The sequence below is a fragment of the Arachis stenosperma genome, chromosome 9 (assembly GCF_014773155.1).
Source record: "Arachis stenosperma cultivar V10309 chromosome 9, arast.V10309.gnm1.PFL2, whole genome shotgun sequence".
NCBI lineage: Eukaryota > Viridiplantae > Streptophyta > Magnoliopsida > Fabales > Fabaceae > Arachis > Arachis stenosperma.
Window position 1 is genome coordinate 87,520,785 of NC_080385.1, and position 13,581 is coordinate 87,534,365.

Sequence of the window (13,581 nt, forward strand, 5' to 3'; positions counted from 1 at the left end):
GCTATATATCGTTGAAAAGCTCTGAATTTCAGCTTTCCAACGCAACTAGAAGCAAATCAATCGGACATCTGTAGCTCATGTTATAGCCCTTTGAAGTAGGCATGGTCATGCTATAAACGCCCAGATTTTAACTTAGCGAAAATTTGCTTCCAACCTCACTTTGCATCACGATATTGCCCTGCCCTTGGCAAGAGCAGGGCAGTGTGCATGCTGGTTGCTTCCTCCTTTGATTTGGTCATGGGCCACACTTTTAAAAGTGTGGCCTAAGGCTCCAAAGTGTGCTCCAACTTCAAAGTGTACCCCAAAGCTCTTTTTTTCTCCTTTTTAGCTTATTTTGTGCTTCTTTGCTTCTTTTTCTTCTTATTTCCAACAAGATTTATAAAATTAAAAGATCAAGAAAATATATCATTTAAGCACAAAAGAATGCAATATTTAAGCACTAATCATCAATTTCTTGTATGAAAAAGCATAGAAAAATAGGTATATGATGACATGTCATCACAACACCAAACTTAAACCTTGCTTGTCCCCAAGCAAGAAAGGAATCATGCAATAAAGATTGACAATCCAAGGTAAGAAGAATAGCAACTCAGTGTTCATGGTAAGCTAGTTTTCTAAGCATGCTACAATCACAAGAGAAATGTAAATGATTGATGCTTCTATCTAGCTCATTTTATGAAATCTTTTCCTTATATTTCTTCCTTGAAACAAGCTTTTGATTTTTTTTTCATTAGCTTCTCCTTTTGGGTGCTTTGCCCCATGAGTTGATAACAAAGCTACGACTTCTAAATGCTTTGTTTTCAAGTATTACCACTTGATACATAAGCACCACAAGCATTTAATTAGAGGACTTCATTAAGCTCATTTTTTTTCTTTTCTTGACTCTCTAATCATTGATGCTCAGAACCTTGAGCTTTGAGGGAGTGCTTTTGCACTTGAGCCTAGCCTTGACTTCTAAGTGTTTTGTTTTCAAGCATTTGGCTTGATACATAAACACACACAAGCACTTAACAAATAAATTGCCATTGGTACTCAGAGCCTTCAGCTTTCTCATTCTTTCCCTTTTCTTTTTCTTGCTTTAATTGTATTTGCTTCTTCAAGGTTTTCATGATTCAAAAGATTTCACAAAATTTACTAGATGAAAAACTTTAATAAATAAAATCCAATGCAATTGAGCAACAATCATCATACTAGCTTTCCATACTTGTATGCACATGCTAAATTCTTCTTTAATTCCTGTTTGTTTATGATCATGATGCTTTTTTGCTTTTGAACTCACAAAACTCAAGTTGGTAGTCATAATGGTACAACACCATATTGTAAATCAAATTCAAGCTATGCTTAGTCATACCACACATGCATACAGAAAATATAAAGACAATCATGCAATTTAAAGTGCTGGAAATAAAGGAGAGGAAAAGGAACTTTACAACCTTGTAGTTCATCTTCATTATTGTTGTCCTTTTTCCTCTATTCTTCCTCTTTCCCTTGCCAAACACAGAATGCTTGCTCATCCTCAAGCAACAATTAGAACAATGGCTATGGGGCTAAGATGGATCATGAATGTCTTATACAATGAAATGTTAGTAGTACATGTGTTTTAAGCAAGTAAAATGAAAGATAATAATCAAGGCACCAGAGACAGAGACATTTTGATTGCAAACATAAGAAGGTGAGCACAATACATTGCATAAAAGATAAGTGGCACACCAAACTTAGTGTGACACTTTCACTTGGAACTGATGCAAGTATCTAGTAGATATGGGAACCAAATTTTTGTTGCATAGCAACACCAAACTTAGAATGCAATCATATGTCAATTTATTTGAACTAAAGCTAAACAAAAGAAACTGTTATTTGTTGAATACAATTACCAAGCCAAAAATCTGTCATGAATAAGGATCTCTTGATGTTGTATTAACAAAAATAGTTGATAAAAGAAAACTTAAAAATAAAGAGGTGACTAAAACAAAGAGAATGCAAACGAACTGTCAAAACAAAGAAAAATAACAATGCAAAGGCAATATGATTATGCAGACAAGTGATGTTGCTGGATGAGTTGCATAGAAAATAAGTGGCACACCAAACTTAGAATCTTGGTGTGTCACTTTCATTTTTGATTTGATGCAATCATCCAAAAAGATTGAAAATAATTTGTTGCAAGGCAACACCAAACTTAGAATGTAATCATATGCCAATTTATTGAAATTTAAACAAAGCATGGAGAAGAAATGTACCTACTGTCTACCTGTTCTTTACTTTCTTCCTCTTTTTCCAATTTGTTAAGAGGAATGACCTCAAAGGGGGAGAAGATTCAGCTACTGTCCCTTACCTTGGCTTTTCCTCAACAAGCTTCCTTTTGCAAATGGCTTGATTGATCTTGCTTGCTGGATTAGGGACAGGATTGGTGCTCTTGTTAGTTGCCTTCACTTCTTTGAATTCAAGACTTGGTTGATGTGTGATTATTGGAGTTTTGTATTCATCCAGTGCTTTTGCATTGGTGGTTCCATGAGCTTTTCCTCTATGTACTTCTCTGCTTCACTTGAGTTTGACTTCTCTTGAGTGTCTTCCTCAATTTCTTTCTCTTCCACTTCCTCTCTTGCACTCAACATTTGACTTAATAGCTTTTTCATTGAGGAGGTTTGTTGATCTTCCCAACATTTCTTCATCTCCTCTTCATATCTTTTAATCTCAGATTCAATTGTTGAGACTTTTTGGTCCAGGGGAGTTTGAGGAAGTTGTGAGTGTTTAGGTTCTCTTGTCATCTCAAGTGCAGTTTCAGGTTCAAATATTTCCACCACCTCTTTTTTCATTAAAATTTCACTTGACACAGAGGCTTCCTCATCTTGCCCTTCCTCTTTCCTTGTTGCACTCACCAATTGAGCTAACATTATTTTCATGTTTTTGAATGAATTCTCTTGCTCGTTCCAGGATATCTGTGCCTCCCTCTCATATTTTTCAAACATGGTCTCAAGCTTTGAGAGGCTTTGGTTCATGGAAATTTGTGTGGGTGGTGAATTTTGATAGAGGCTTTCTGTTGAAGCATGGTCAAGTGATGATATCATTGGATGAATATCATATGGAGCATTAGAATTTCCTTCCCAGCCACCATTAGAATCATGACTAGCATCATTTTGTGGTGGAAGAAAATATCCCATATGGTTTTCTTGCTCATCTTGTGTCTGTGAAGCAAATCTCCATGGATTGGAGTGCTCAGAATCTGTGATTTCTTGGTGATATTCCCAACCACCATTAGAGATTGGTGATGGTGGGTAATATCCCATAAAATTTGTTTGATCATAAGATGAGTTGAACTCCATTTAAATTTTGGAAAACACAACACCAAGAAAAATTAAAATTACTCATATCAGAGATGAGAATTTCTTAGTGAGGCAAAAACTCAAACACATTGGTTTCACTTTAAAACAGAGAACAAAACTAAAGAAAATGCTTGATCTAGACTTCTCACCCACTTAATCATTGTTGATCTAATCAATCCCCGGAAACGGCGCCAAAAACTTGATGGTGTTTTTATGGAAAAACGAATTTCCAACACACAAATCCAACCGGCAAGTATACCGGGTCGCATCAAGTAGTAATAACTCACAAGAGTGAAGTCGATCCCACAGGGATTGATGGATCAAGCAACTTTAGTGGGTGATTAGTTTAGTCAAGCTAACATTGAAGTGGATTGTGTGAAACTGTAGCCAACAGAATGAGAAATTTGCAGGAATTATAAAGTGCAGAAAGTAACTTGCATAGAAACTTAAAGGGCAAGAAAAGTAAATTGGCAAAATCTTAAATGACAAGAAATGTAAATTGCATCAAATGTAAAGGGGATTGGGTGCAGGAAATTTAAAGGAAAGCTGTTCATACCCTGACCGAGCTCTCCAAACTCGGCAAGCTGATCGAGAGTCCGACCTCGCCTCAAGGCTCAAGCCCGAGGTCGGACCTCGGACAAATAGGCCAAAGAAGGCCCATCAGAAGGAACTAAGCCCAAAACCTAAAGGCCGAAAGGGCCTGGGAAAGGCGGTTCCACAAAGATAAAGATAAGACTCCCAGAAGATAAGATAAGATAAGAATATCTTATCCAGGGAAGATCACAGCCAACTACTATAAATACACTGGAGCACCCAGGTATAACTCATACTCTAATTCTACTTGATATCTGCTTGGACCCCTGCTAACTTAAGCATCGGAGTGTCTTTGCAGGTACACCCCCCGCCGTTCAACACATCAAGCTCGGGTCACAGACCCCCCACCTCGGGCCTTGTCAGACGACCGAGCTACGGTTTCAGGTAACCCTCGGATCATTGGCGCCGTTGCCGGGGACCTGGAAGTCATCCCTTTACCATGGCGGACGACTCTCCCAACAATGACCATCCTACATCAGAACAAGAAGAGGAAGTTGACACCGGAGAACGACCAGACCGCCCTCTATCACCACACACTCCAGGGGGAAACAAACAGAATCATCCAAAAGGTACACTCCCTAACAAGGATCCACAAAATCCTGGAAGGGAAAAGAGTTCAGAGATTCTGGAGACAGTCCGGGCACAACAAAGCCGGCTGAGACAACTCGAAGAGGACATAAAAAGCAGAAAGAGACTGAACAGGATCTAAGAAGGGAGGCTCGCAAACGCAGAGAATTAGAAGAAAAACTACGAAAGATAGAAGCCAATCTGAAAGATCGGACAACACGCGGCACCACTCCCGAAAGTAATCATGATCCCTTCACACAAGAGATCATGAAGGAGAAGGTACCGCGAAACTTCAAGCCACCAGATGGACCTCTACGACGGCACCACCGATCCAAGTCACCACCTCAGCAACTTCAGGAGCAGAATGTACTTAGTCGACGCATCCGACGCAATTCGGTGCAAAGCCTTCCCCACCACTCTCACCAGTCAGCCATGAAGTGGTTCGACAGCTTACCGCCAGGATCAATCTCCAGCTTTGAAGACCTGACCAAAAAATTCCTAACAAGGTTCTCCATTCAAAAGGACAAGGCAAAACACGCCCCCAGCCTACTCGGGATCAAACAAAGCAACCAAGAAACTCTCAGAGAGTACATGGAGCGATTCAACAAAGCCTGCCTGGACATACAACACTTGTCCACAGAAGCAGCCATCATGGGACTAGCAAACGGCCTAAGAGAAGGACCGTTTAGCCAATCCCTATCCAAAAGATACCCGACCTCCTTGTACGAAGTGCAGGAGCGAGCGGAAAAATATATCAACATGGAAGAAACCTCACGACTGAGAGAACCTTCCAGGAAGGAGTCAACCTACCCGTCCCGAGATCGAGATCGGGATCAGAAAAGAAGGAAGAGTCCAGCTCGGACAAGCCAAGGAAATACCACAGCTACACCCCCTCCGAGTCTCTCTGGTAGACGTCTACAGAGAAGTGTGCCACACCGAAAAGATCCCACCACCCAAACCTCTGAAGCACAAAAGAGCGGGAAGGGATCGGTCCGAATACTGTGAATATCATAGACTCTACGGTCATTCTACTAACGACTGCCACGACCTGAAGAATGTTATAGAAAAGCTAGCTAGAGAAGGAAAACTCGACAGATACATAGCTGGAAAGATGAAGAAACCAGAAAGAGAAGGCGGAGAGACAACGAAGATCGGACCGAACCAACCCCACGAACCCCTGAAAGGCACATACACATGATAAACGGAGGTTTTGCAGGTGGAGGGACATCCAGATCCTCACGAAAGAGACACCTCAAAGAAGTCTACCATGCCCGAGAAGACAACCCCTCGCCCGAGTTACCTACTATCTCGTTTACCCGAGAAGATGCTCTTGGTGTAATACCCGGACACGATGACCCTATGGTGATCACCATCATCCTAGCCAACGCCAATTTACATCGAACCCTGATCGACCAAGGAAGCTCGGCAGATATCCTGTTCAAAGAGGCCTTCGACAAGCTCGGACTCGAAGAAAAGAGCTAAAAGCCTATCCCACCGACCTATTTGGACTAGGAGATACCCCAATTCGACCCCTGGGATACATCTCGTTACACACCACCTTTGGAAAAGGCGAGCAAACCAAAACATTAAACATCGACTACATTGCGGTCGACGTCACTTCAGCATACAATGCCCTCATCGGACGACCAACCCTCAACAGACTAGCGGCTATAGTCTCGACCCCACACCTCTGCATGAAGTTTCCTACCGCAAAGGGAATCGCTACCCTAAAAGGCGACCAAAAGCTAGCACGGCGATGCTACAACGAAAGTCTGAGCCTAAAAGGGAAAGAGGTCAACACCATAGAACTCGGGCGAGTCCAAACCCGAGAAGATCTTCGGCCACAGCCAGAAGGGGAAACCGAGAAGGTCCAAATCGGGAACACACCCGAGAAAGTAACAAACATAGGGGCAAACCTCGAGGCAGGCCTAAAAAAGGAGCTCACAAACCTCTTAAGGGAGAATTCCGATCTCTTCGCCTGGAAAGCCTCCGATATGCCAGGCATAAGCCCCGACCTAATGTACCACAAACTATCAGTGTATCAGGGATCCCGACCTGTCCAACAAAGGCGAAGGAAACTCGGGTCCGAACGCATGCAGGCAATAGAGGAACAGGTACAAGCACTACTAGATGCAGGGTTTATTAGGGAGGTAAAGTACCCCTATGGCTCGCAAACGTAGTTCTGGTAAAAAGCCCAATGGAAAGTGGAGGATGTGCGTCGACTACACAGACCTCAACAAAGCTTGTCCTAAAGACCCATATCCACTACCAAACATCGACGCTTTAGTCGACGCAGCTTCGGGCTACAGATACCTCTCCTTCATGGATGCGTACTCAGGATATAATCAAATCCCGATGTATGGACCCGACCAAGAAAAGACCTCGTTCATAACCCCAAAGGCAAACTACTGCTACATAGTAATGCCCTTCGGGCTGAAGAACGCAGGGGCAACATACCAGAGACTAATGAACAAAGTGTTCTCAGAACACATCGGGCTACAGCTAGAGGTATACGTCGACGACATGCTAGTAAAGACACAAGAAGACAAAAACTTGGTGGCCGACCTCAGTAGTATCTTCGGTACCCTCAGAAAACACAATATGAGGCTTAATCCGACAAAGTGCACCTTCGCCGCAGAAGCCGGAAAGTTCTTAGGCTTCATGCTGACTCAAAGAGGCATCGAAGCAAACCCGGACAAATGCCAAGCGATACTCAATATGAAGAGCCCGACGTGTGTCAAAGAGGTACAACAACTGAACGGAAGATTAGCCGCCCTATCAAGATTCTTGGCAGGATCAGCAATAAGGTCACTACCTCTCTACTCACTCCTAAAGAAAGGGAAACCCTTCTCGTGGACCCCGGAGTGCGAAAAGGCCTTCCAAGAATTCAAAGAATTCCTCGGGCAGCCACCAATCCTAACCCGACCTCTAAAAGGAGAAGAACTCGTACTATACCTCTCGGTCGGACATCGGGCAGTCGCTTCGGCACTAATACGAGAAACGACCAGGGGCAACACCCCGTATATTTCGTAAGCAAGGCGCTGCAAGGAGCTGAATTAAACTATCAGAAAATAGAGAAATTCGCCTACGCGCTAGTCTTCACAGCTCGAAGGCTCCGTCCCTACTTTCAAGCCCACACCATCAAAGTCCGGACAAACCAACCGATGAGACACATCCTACAAAAGACAGACATGGCAGGACGAATCCTACAATGGGCGGTGGAGCTGTCTGAGTTCGACCTCCACTACGAAGCCCGAACTGCCATAAAGTCCCAGTATCTAGCCGACTTCGTAGCAGAATACACCGAGACCCCAGGGACCCCACTCTCATGGAATTTATATGTCGACGGGTCCTCAAATAAGGCAGGGAGCGGAGCCGGTGTCATACTCGAAAGCGATCAAGGAACACGGATAGAGCTATCCCTAAAATTCGAGTTCCAGGCCTCAAATAACCAAGCCGAGTACGAGGCCCTACTAGCAGGACTAAAGCTAGCCAAAGAGGTCGGAGCAGAGAGGATCACAATTTTCAGCGACTCCCAGGTCGTCACATCACAAGTAAATGGAAGTTACCAGGCCAAAGATCCTACTATGAAAAAATACCTGGACCAAACACAGGCACAATTGCAGCACTTCCCGGAAATACGAATCCAGCACATACCCCGGGAGCAAAATGCCCGAGCCGACGCCCTCTCAAAACTTGCTAGCACCAAGCCCGGAGGAAACAATAGAAGTCTCCTCCAAGAAACTCTACAATCTCCGTCCGTACTAAGAGAGGAAGAAATACTGAACATATCCGACCAACAACAAGGATGGATGACCCCCATACTCAACTACCTAAAGTCGGGAACTCTCCCCGCTGAAAAAAGAGAAGCTAAAAGGCTTACAAAGGACGCCCAGAATTACACGCTAATCCACGACGTGTTATACAGAAGAGGATTCGCAAATCCCCTCCTAAGGTGCGTCCCGACCTCAGAAACAAAAAGCGTCCTCGAAGAAGTCCACAAAGGAATGTGTGGGAACCACCTCGGAGCTCGGGCCCTATCCAAGAAAATAGTCAGAGCCGGGTTCTACTGGCCAACCATACAAAGAGACGCGGCGGACTTTGTAAAAATATGTCCCCCCTGCCAAAAACACGCCAATTTTCACAAAGCACCGCCCGAAGACCTCATAAGCATCACAGCACCATGGCCCTTCGCGAAATGGGGACTCGACCTACTCGGCCCGTTTCCACAAGGCCCGGGGCAGGTCAAATACCTCATAGTAGGGGTCGACTACTTTACAAAGTGGATCGAAGCCGAACCCTTAGCCACCATTACGGCTCAGAAAAGCCGTAAATTCCTATACAAAAACATTGTCACAAGGTTCGGAGTCCCCTATTCCATCACAACAGACAATGGAACACAGTTCACAGACACAAGTTTTCAGAACTTGGTGTCCGAGCTGAAAATCAAACAGCAGTTCACATCGGTCGAGCACCCACAAGCCAATGGACAAGCAGAGGCTGCAAATAAAGTCATCTTGGCTGGATTGAAACGAAGACTCCAAGAAGCCAAAGGGGCATGGGCCGACGAACTCCCCCAGGTATTATGGGCATATCGGACAACCCCGCACTCTACAACGGGAGAATCCCCATTCCGACTAGCCTACGGAATGGAGGCAATGATTCCCGTCGAAATAGATGAGGGATCACCCAGAACCATCTTCTACAACGAAGAAAACAATCCTCGGGCACAAAAGGAAGAGCTCGACCTCCTACCCGAGGTCCGAGAAAGAGCCCGGATCAAAGAAGAAGCCTTAAAACGACGAACGGCCCTCAGATACAACCAAAAGGTGATAAAACGAAGCTTCTCCACTCACGACCTGATTCTAATCCGAAACGACATCGGAACACAAAAATCGGGAGAAGGAAAGCTAGCTGCGAATTGGAAGGGGCCATACAAGGTAACAGAAGTCTTAGGGACAGGCTACTACAAGATCTCCGACCTAGAAGGCAAGGAGCTGCCCAGAGCCTGGCACGCCTGTAACCTAAGACGGTACTACAGCTAGAGTAAACTTAACCCGAGGTGTACTCTTTTTCCCCACGAGGGTTTTTTAATGAGCCACCCGGTTAAGTAGGACACCCGACCTAGTAAAAAAGGTAAAAACTTTGTACATATTTTCCTTTAATACTAACCAAATTTCTTTATTTTCTCTTTCTCGTTATGAAGCATATCCTAAAAAGTACCCCACCAAGGCGCATTAATTTATGCTCGACAAAACGCAAAAAATCATTTGCCAAAGGCCATACAAGGCCGGCAAAGATGAAGCGACGAGGTTCAAATTAATGTGAGAAGTTATAAAAGTAACTCTAAAACGGCTGGAAAAGCCGAACAAAAAGACGTTACAAAAATAACTTAAAAAGGCCGACCAAACCACGAAGTCGGACCTAATTAAAGGAGGTACTAAAGGATCCCGAGGTCCGAGAACAAAGTCGGACCCAAGAAAGAAAGCCCTGAAACGGCACAGAACTAAGACCTCGAGAAAACGCTAGCTAAAAGTTGTTACCCGAGAACAACTAAAAAGCAAAAAAGCGAGTACAAGACATCAAACCGCTAGCTAAAAGTTGTTATCCAAAAACAACTAAAAAGCAAAAAAGCGAGTACAAGACATCAAACCGCTAGCTAAAAGTTGTTATCCAAAAACAACTAAAAAGCAAAAAAGCGAGTACAAGACATCAAACCGCTAGCTAAAAGTTGTTATCCAAAAACAACTAAAAAGCAAAAAAGCGAGTACAAGACATCAAACCGCTAGCTAAAAGTTGTTATCCAAAAACAACTAAAAGCAAAAAAGCGAGTACAAGACATCAAACCGCTAGCTAAAAGTTGTTATCCAAAAACAACTAAAAAAAAAAGCGAGTACAAGACATCAAACCGCTAGCTAAAAGTTGTTATCCAAAAACAACTAAAAAGCAAAAAGCGAGTACAAGACATCAAACCGCTAGCTAAAAGTTGTTATCCAAAAACAACTAAAAAGCAAAAAAGCGAGTACAAGACATCAAACCGCTAGCTAAAAGTTGTTATCCAAAAACAACTAAAAAGCAAAAAAGCGAGTACAAGACATCAAACCGCTAGCTAAAAGTTGTTATCCAAAAACAACTAAAAAGCAAAAAAGCGAGTACAAGACATCAAACCGCTAGCTAAAAGTTGTTATCCAAAAACAACTAAAAAGCAAAAAGCGAGTACGAGACATCAAAATCGCTAGCTAAAAGTTGTTATCCAAAACAACTAAAAAGCACGAAAGCGAATACGAGAAAGCAAAAAACACAAAACATGACATAATAAAGCTACAGAGTAGCTAAAATAAATGTTCAAAGTGTTGGCGAAAAACATAAACCCACAGGCCGGGCCAACCACCAAGAAAAGATCACAAAGGACCAAGGGTATACTTGCCGGTCTCCGCATCAAAAACAGAAACGGGGACTGCATCAACAGCACCGTCATCCCGACTTGAAACCTCCACACCCGACCTATCCACAGCCAAAGGTGAGGGCGGGTTCTCAACCAGCACCTCGGGATCAGACACTGGGGCCTGGGGATCGGACGCCGGGACCTCATCCTCGGCAGGAGCTGGAACAATCTTTCCCTCCACAACTATGTTATCAGTGCTGAATAGGGTCAAATTCAGGTCGGGAGCAAGAACCCGGACCTGATCCCTTAAGTTTGCAAACATAGCATCCATACCCTTGGCCACATTATCCTCCAGCTCATAGTAATCATCCCGAGCCGACTGCAGCTTCTCCTTCGTCTCCTGAAGCTCAGCGTGCAGCTTAGAATAATTCTCCGTCGCCACCCTCGCCGTTTCCTCCGACGCCTTCGCCGCCGCCACAGCCGCGGTAGCCTTAGTCTTTTCATCCTCCAAAGACTCCTCCAGCTCGGCAATCCTGGCATCCTTCAGCTGACTAATCTTGTCAAGCTCGGAACGGGCCTTCTCAAGTCGGGAGCTGGTCTCCCCGAGAGGAGCTTTCTTGAACTCACGGGCAATAGCGGCATGAAGGCTAGCCATCCGAACACAGCTCCGCGCCATGTACTGAAAGTGATGCTCCATAGACGCATCATCAGTAGAAATATAGCTTTGGGGGAGAATGTGCTGCTCAACCCAACTAAGAGCGTCAAAATCCTTGTCATTAAAGCCGGGAATCTCTTGGGCGGTCTTCTGCTTCTTGGGGGGAGGACCCGAGGTCGAGCTCGGAGAAAGCTGACCGGGTCCGGAGGACGGAGGATCCTGAGCTACAGCCCGGAACTGAGGGGTTGGAATGGTCTTCGACCGAGTCTGGGGACCTGTGGTAGTCTTCTGTGGAGAAGGTCGGGCAGAAGCCTCGGCCTCAACATTCCGAGCGGCCGCAGACTTCTTCGCCCGACGAAGAAACTTCATGGAATCAGCCTGAGAAGACATCTCTGCAGAAACAAAAGAAGGAGACTATCACGAAACAGAAAACCAAAACGAAAGCCAAAACACGAAAATAAAATCTCAAAAGGAGGTCGGGAACTACCTAACTCGGAACGGAGAAGGCTTGGATCTCCCAACATTTTCTTCGTATCCAAGTGAGGTGCCGGACCCCATAGACTGCTCAACACACCAACAAAAGCCTGTTCCACTTCATCTAGACTCTCAAAAGTGTACTTGACCGACACTACACTCTCTTGCCAACTAAGAGGGAAAGAAGGCTCCCCACTCTCATCTAAAAGAAAGGTCGGACATCTCCCACAGCCCGGACTTTGAAATAGTAATTCTTGAAATCGTGGAAAGACTCATCATACAAGGTACAGAACTTCTTTCCGGCGTTTGCCCTAAAGGAGACCCAAGACACCTTCCCCCCACCCGACCCTGGTTTCGTCAGAACAAACAGATACGAAAAAAGAGAAACAGAAGGAGAGACACCCAAAATCTGACATAAAAGTTGGAAAAGCTTTAAAAACGCCCAAGAGTTTGGATGGAGCTGTGTAGGGGCAAGGTTACAAGACCAAAGGACCTCGGACTCCAACTCGGTAAGGGAAGTCGGACACCTAGCTTTGAGAAGAAACAGTCGTAGGCATAGAAGAATAGTTTCTCGGAACTCTCTAAAGGCGGAAAACACACCCTCTCTTCGGACTCCGGGGCTACCAACTCATAATCACGCTCAGACTCCCTATTCTCACAAATACTACACTCCCTACGGAACCTATTCAGATATTCAGAATCTACAACAGACGGAACCTTTAAAGGGGCAGGATCTACCCAACCTAGACCACTCGGAATCTTGGTCGACATTGCTTGAAACACCTTTCGAGACATAAAAAAATCTTGCCTACAAAAGAAAAATACAGACAGCAAGCCAACAAATCACATGACATGCAGACAAAAGCAAATTCAGCAGAAGCAAGAAGAAGAAGTTCTTTTTAAAGCGGCAACCCGAAAGAGCCCCCCCCATGCGAGCAAAACAAATGGCGGCGCCTCTTTCCGGGGCAACCCAGGCACAGAAGAAAAAGAGAAAAGGAGCACAATAAAAGTAAAAGGCGAAAAGCAAAACCTGGAAGATAAGGAGAAAGCGACGAGCTCCGATGAGACGACAGCAAGAACGACGGCGCGAAAAGAAAACCCCAAATAAAGAAGTCGCTTGCAGAAAAGAAACCGGAGAAGACAAAACAGAAAAGTAAGACGTTCGAAAAGAAAAGTGAAAGAATAAAACAAAGAAAGGGGCAAATATATAAACCCTCCACAGAACGCCGCACGGAAATCGAGGAAGAAACGGTAACAAGCAATAAATGCTGAAACGACCGTTTTCAAAATTCAAAAAGCTACTAAATGCCCGAGCTCGACCTCTCCAAAAGACGAACTCAGGCAGGGGCACTGTTCATACCCTGACCGAGCTCTCCAAACTCGGCAAGCTGATCGAGAGTCCGACCTCGCCTCAAGGCTCAAGCCCGAGGTCGGACCTCGGACAAATAGGCCAAAGAAGGCCCATCAGAAGGAACTAAGCCCAAAACCTAAAGGCCGAAAGGGCCTGGGAAAGGCGGTTCCACAAAGATAAAGATAAGACTCCCAGAAGATAAGATAAGATAAGAATATCTTATCCAGGGAAGATC

The 13,581-nt window shown here is 44.5% G+C and overlaps 1 protein-coding gene across 1 annotated transcript in view; it reads right to left on the reverse strand.

The window, feature by feature from the left end:
- Window positions 1–10,882: 10,882 nt before the first annotated feature.
- The window catches only part of LOC130949691 (uncharacterized), a 35,324-nt gene continuing 32,625 nt past the window's right edge, over window positions 10,883–13,581 (reverse strand). The window contains exon 6 of the mRNA XM_057878342.1: window positions 10,883–11,380. Within this exon, the coding sequence (XP_057734325.1) occupies window positions 10,883–11,380 (498 nt within the window). The remainder of the gene's footprint in view (window positions 11,381–13,581) is intronic.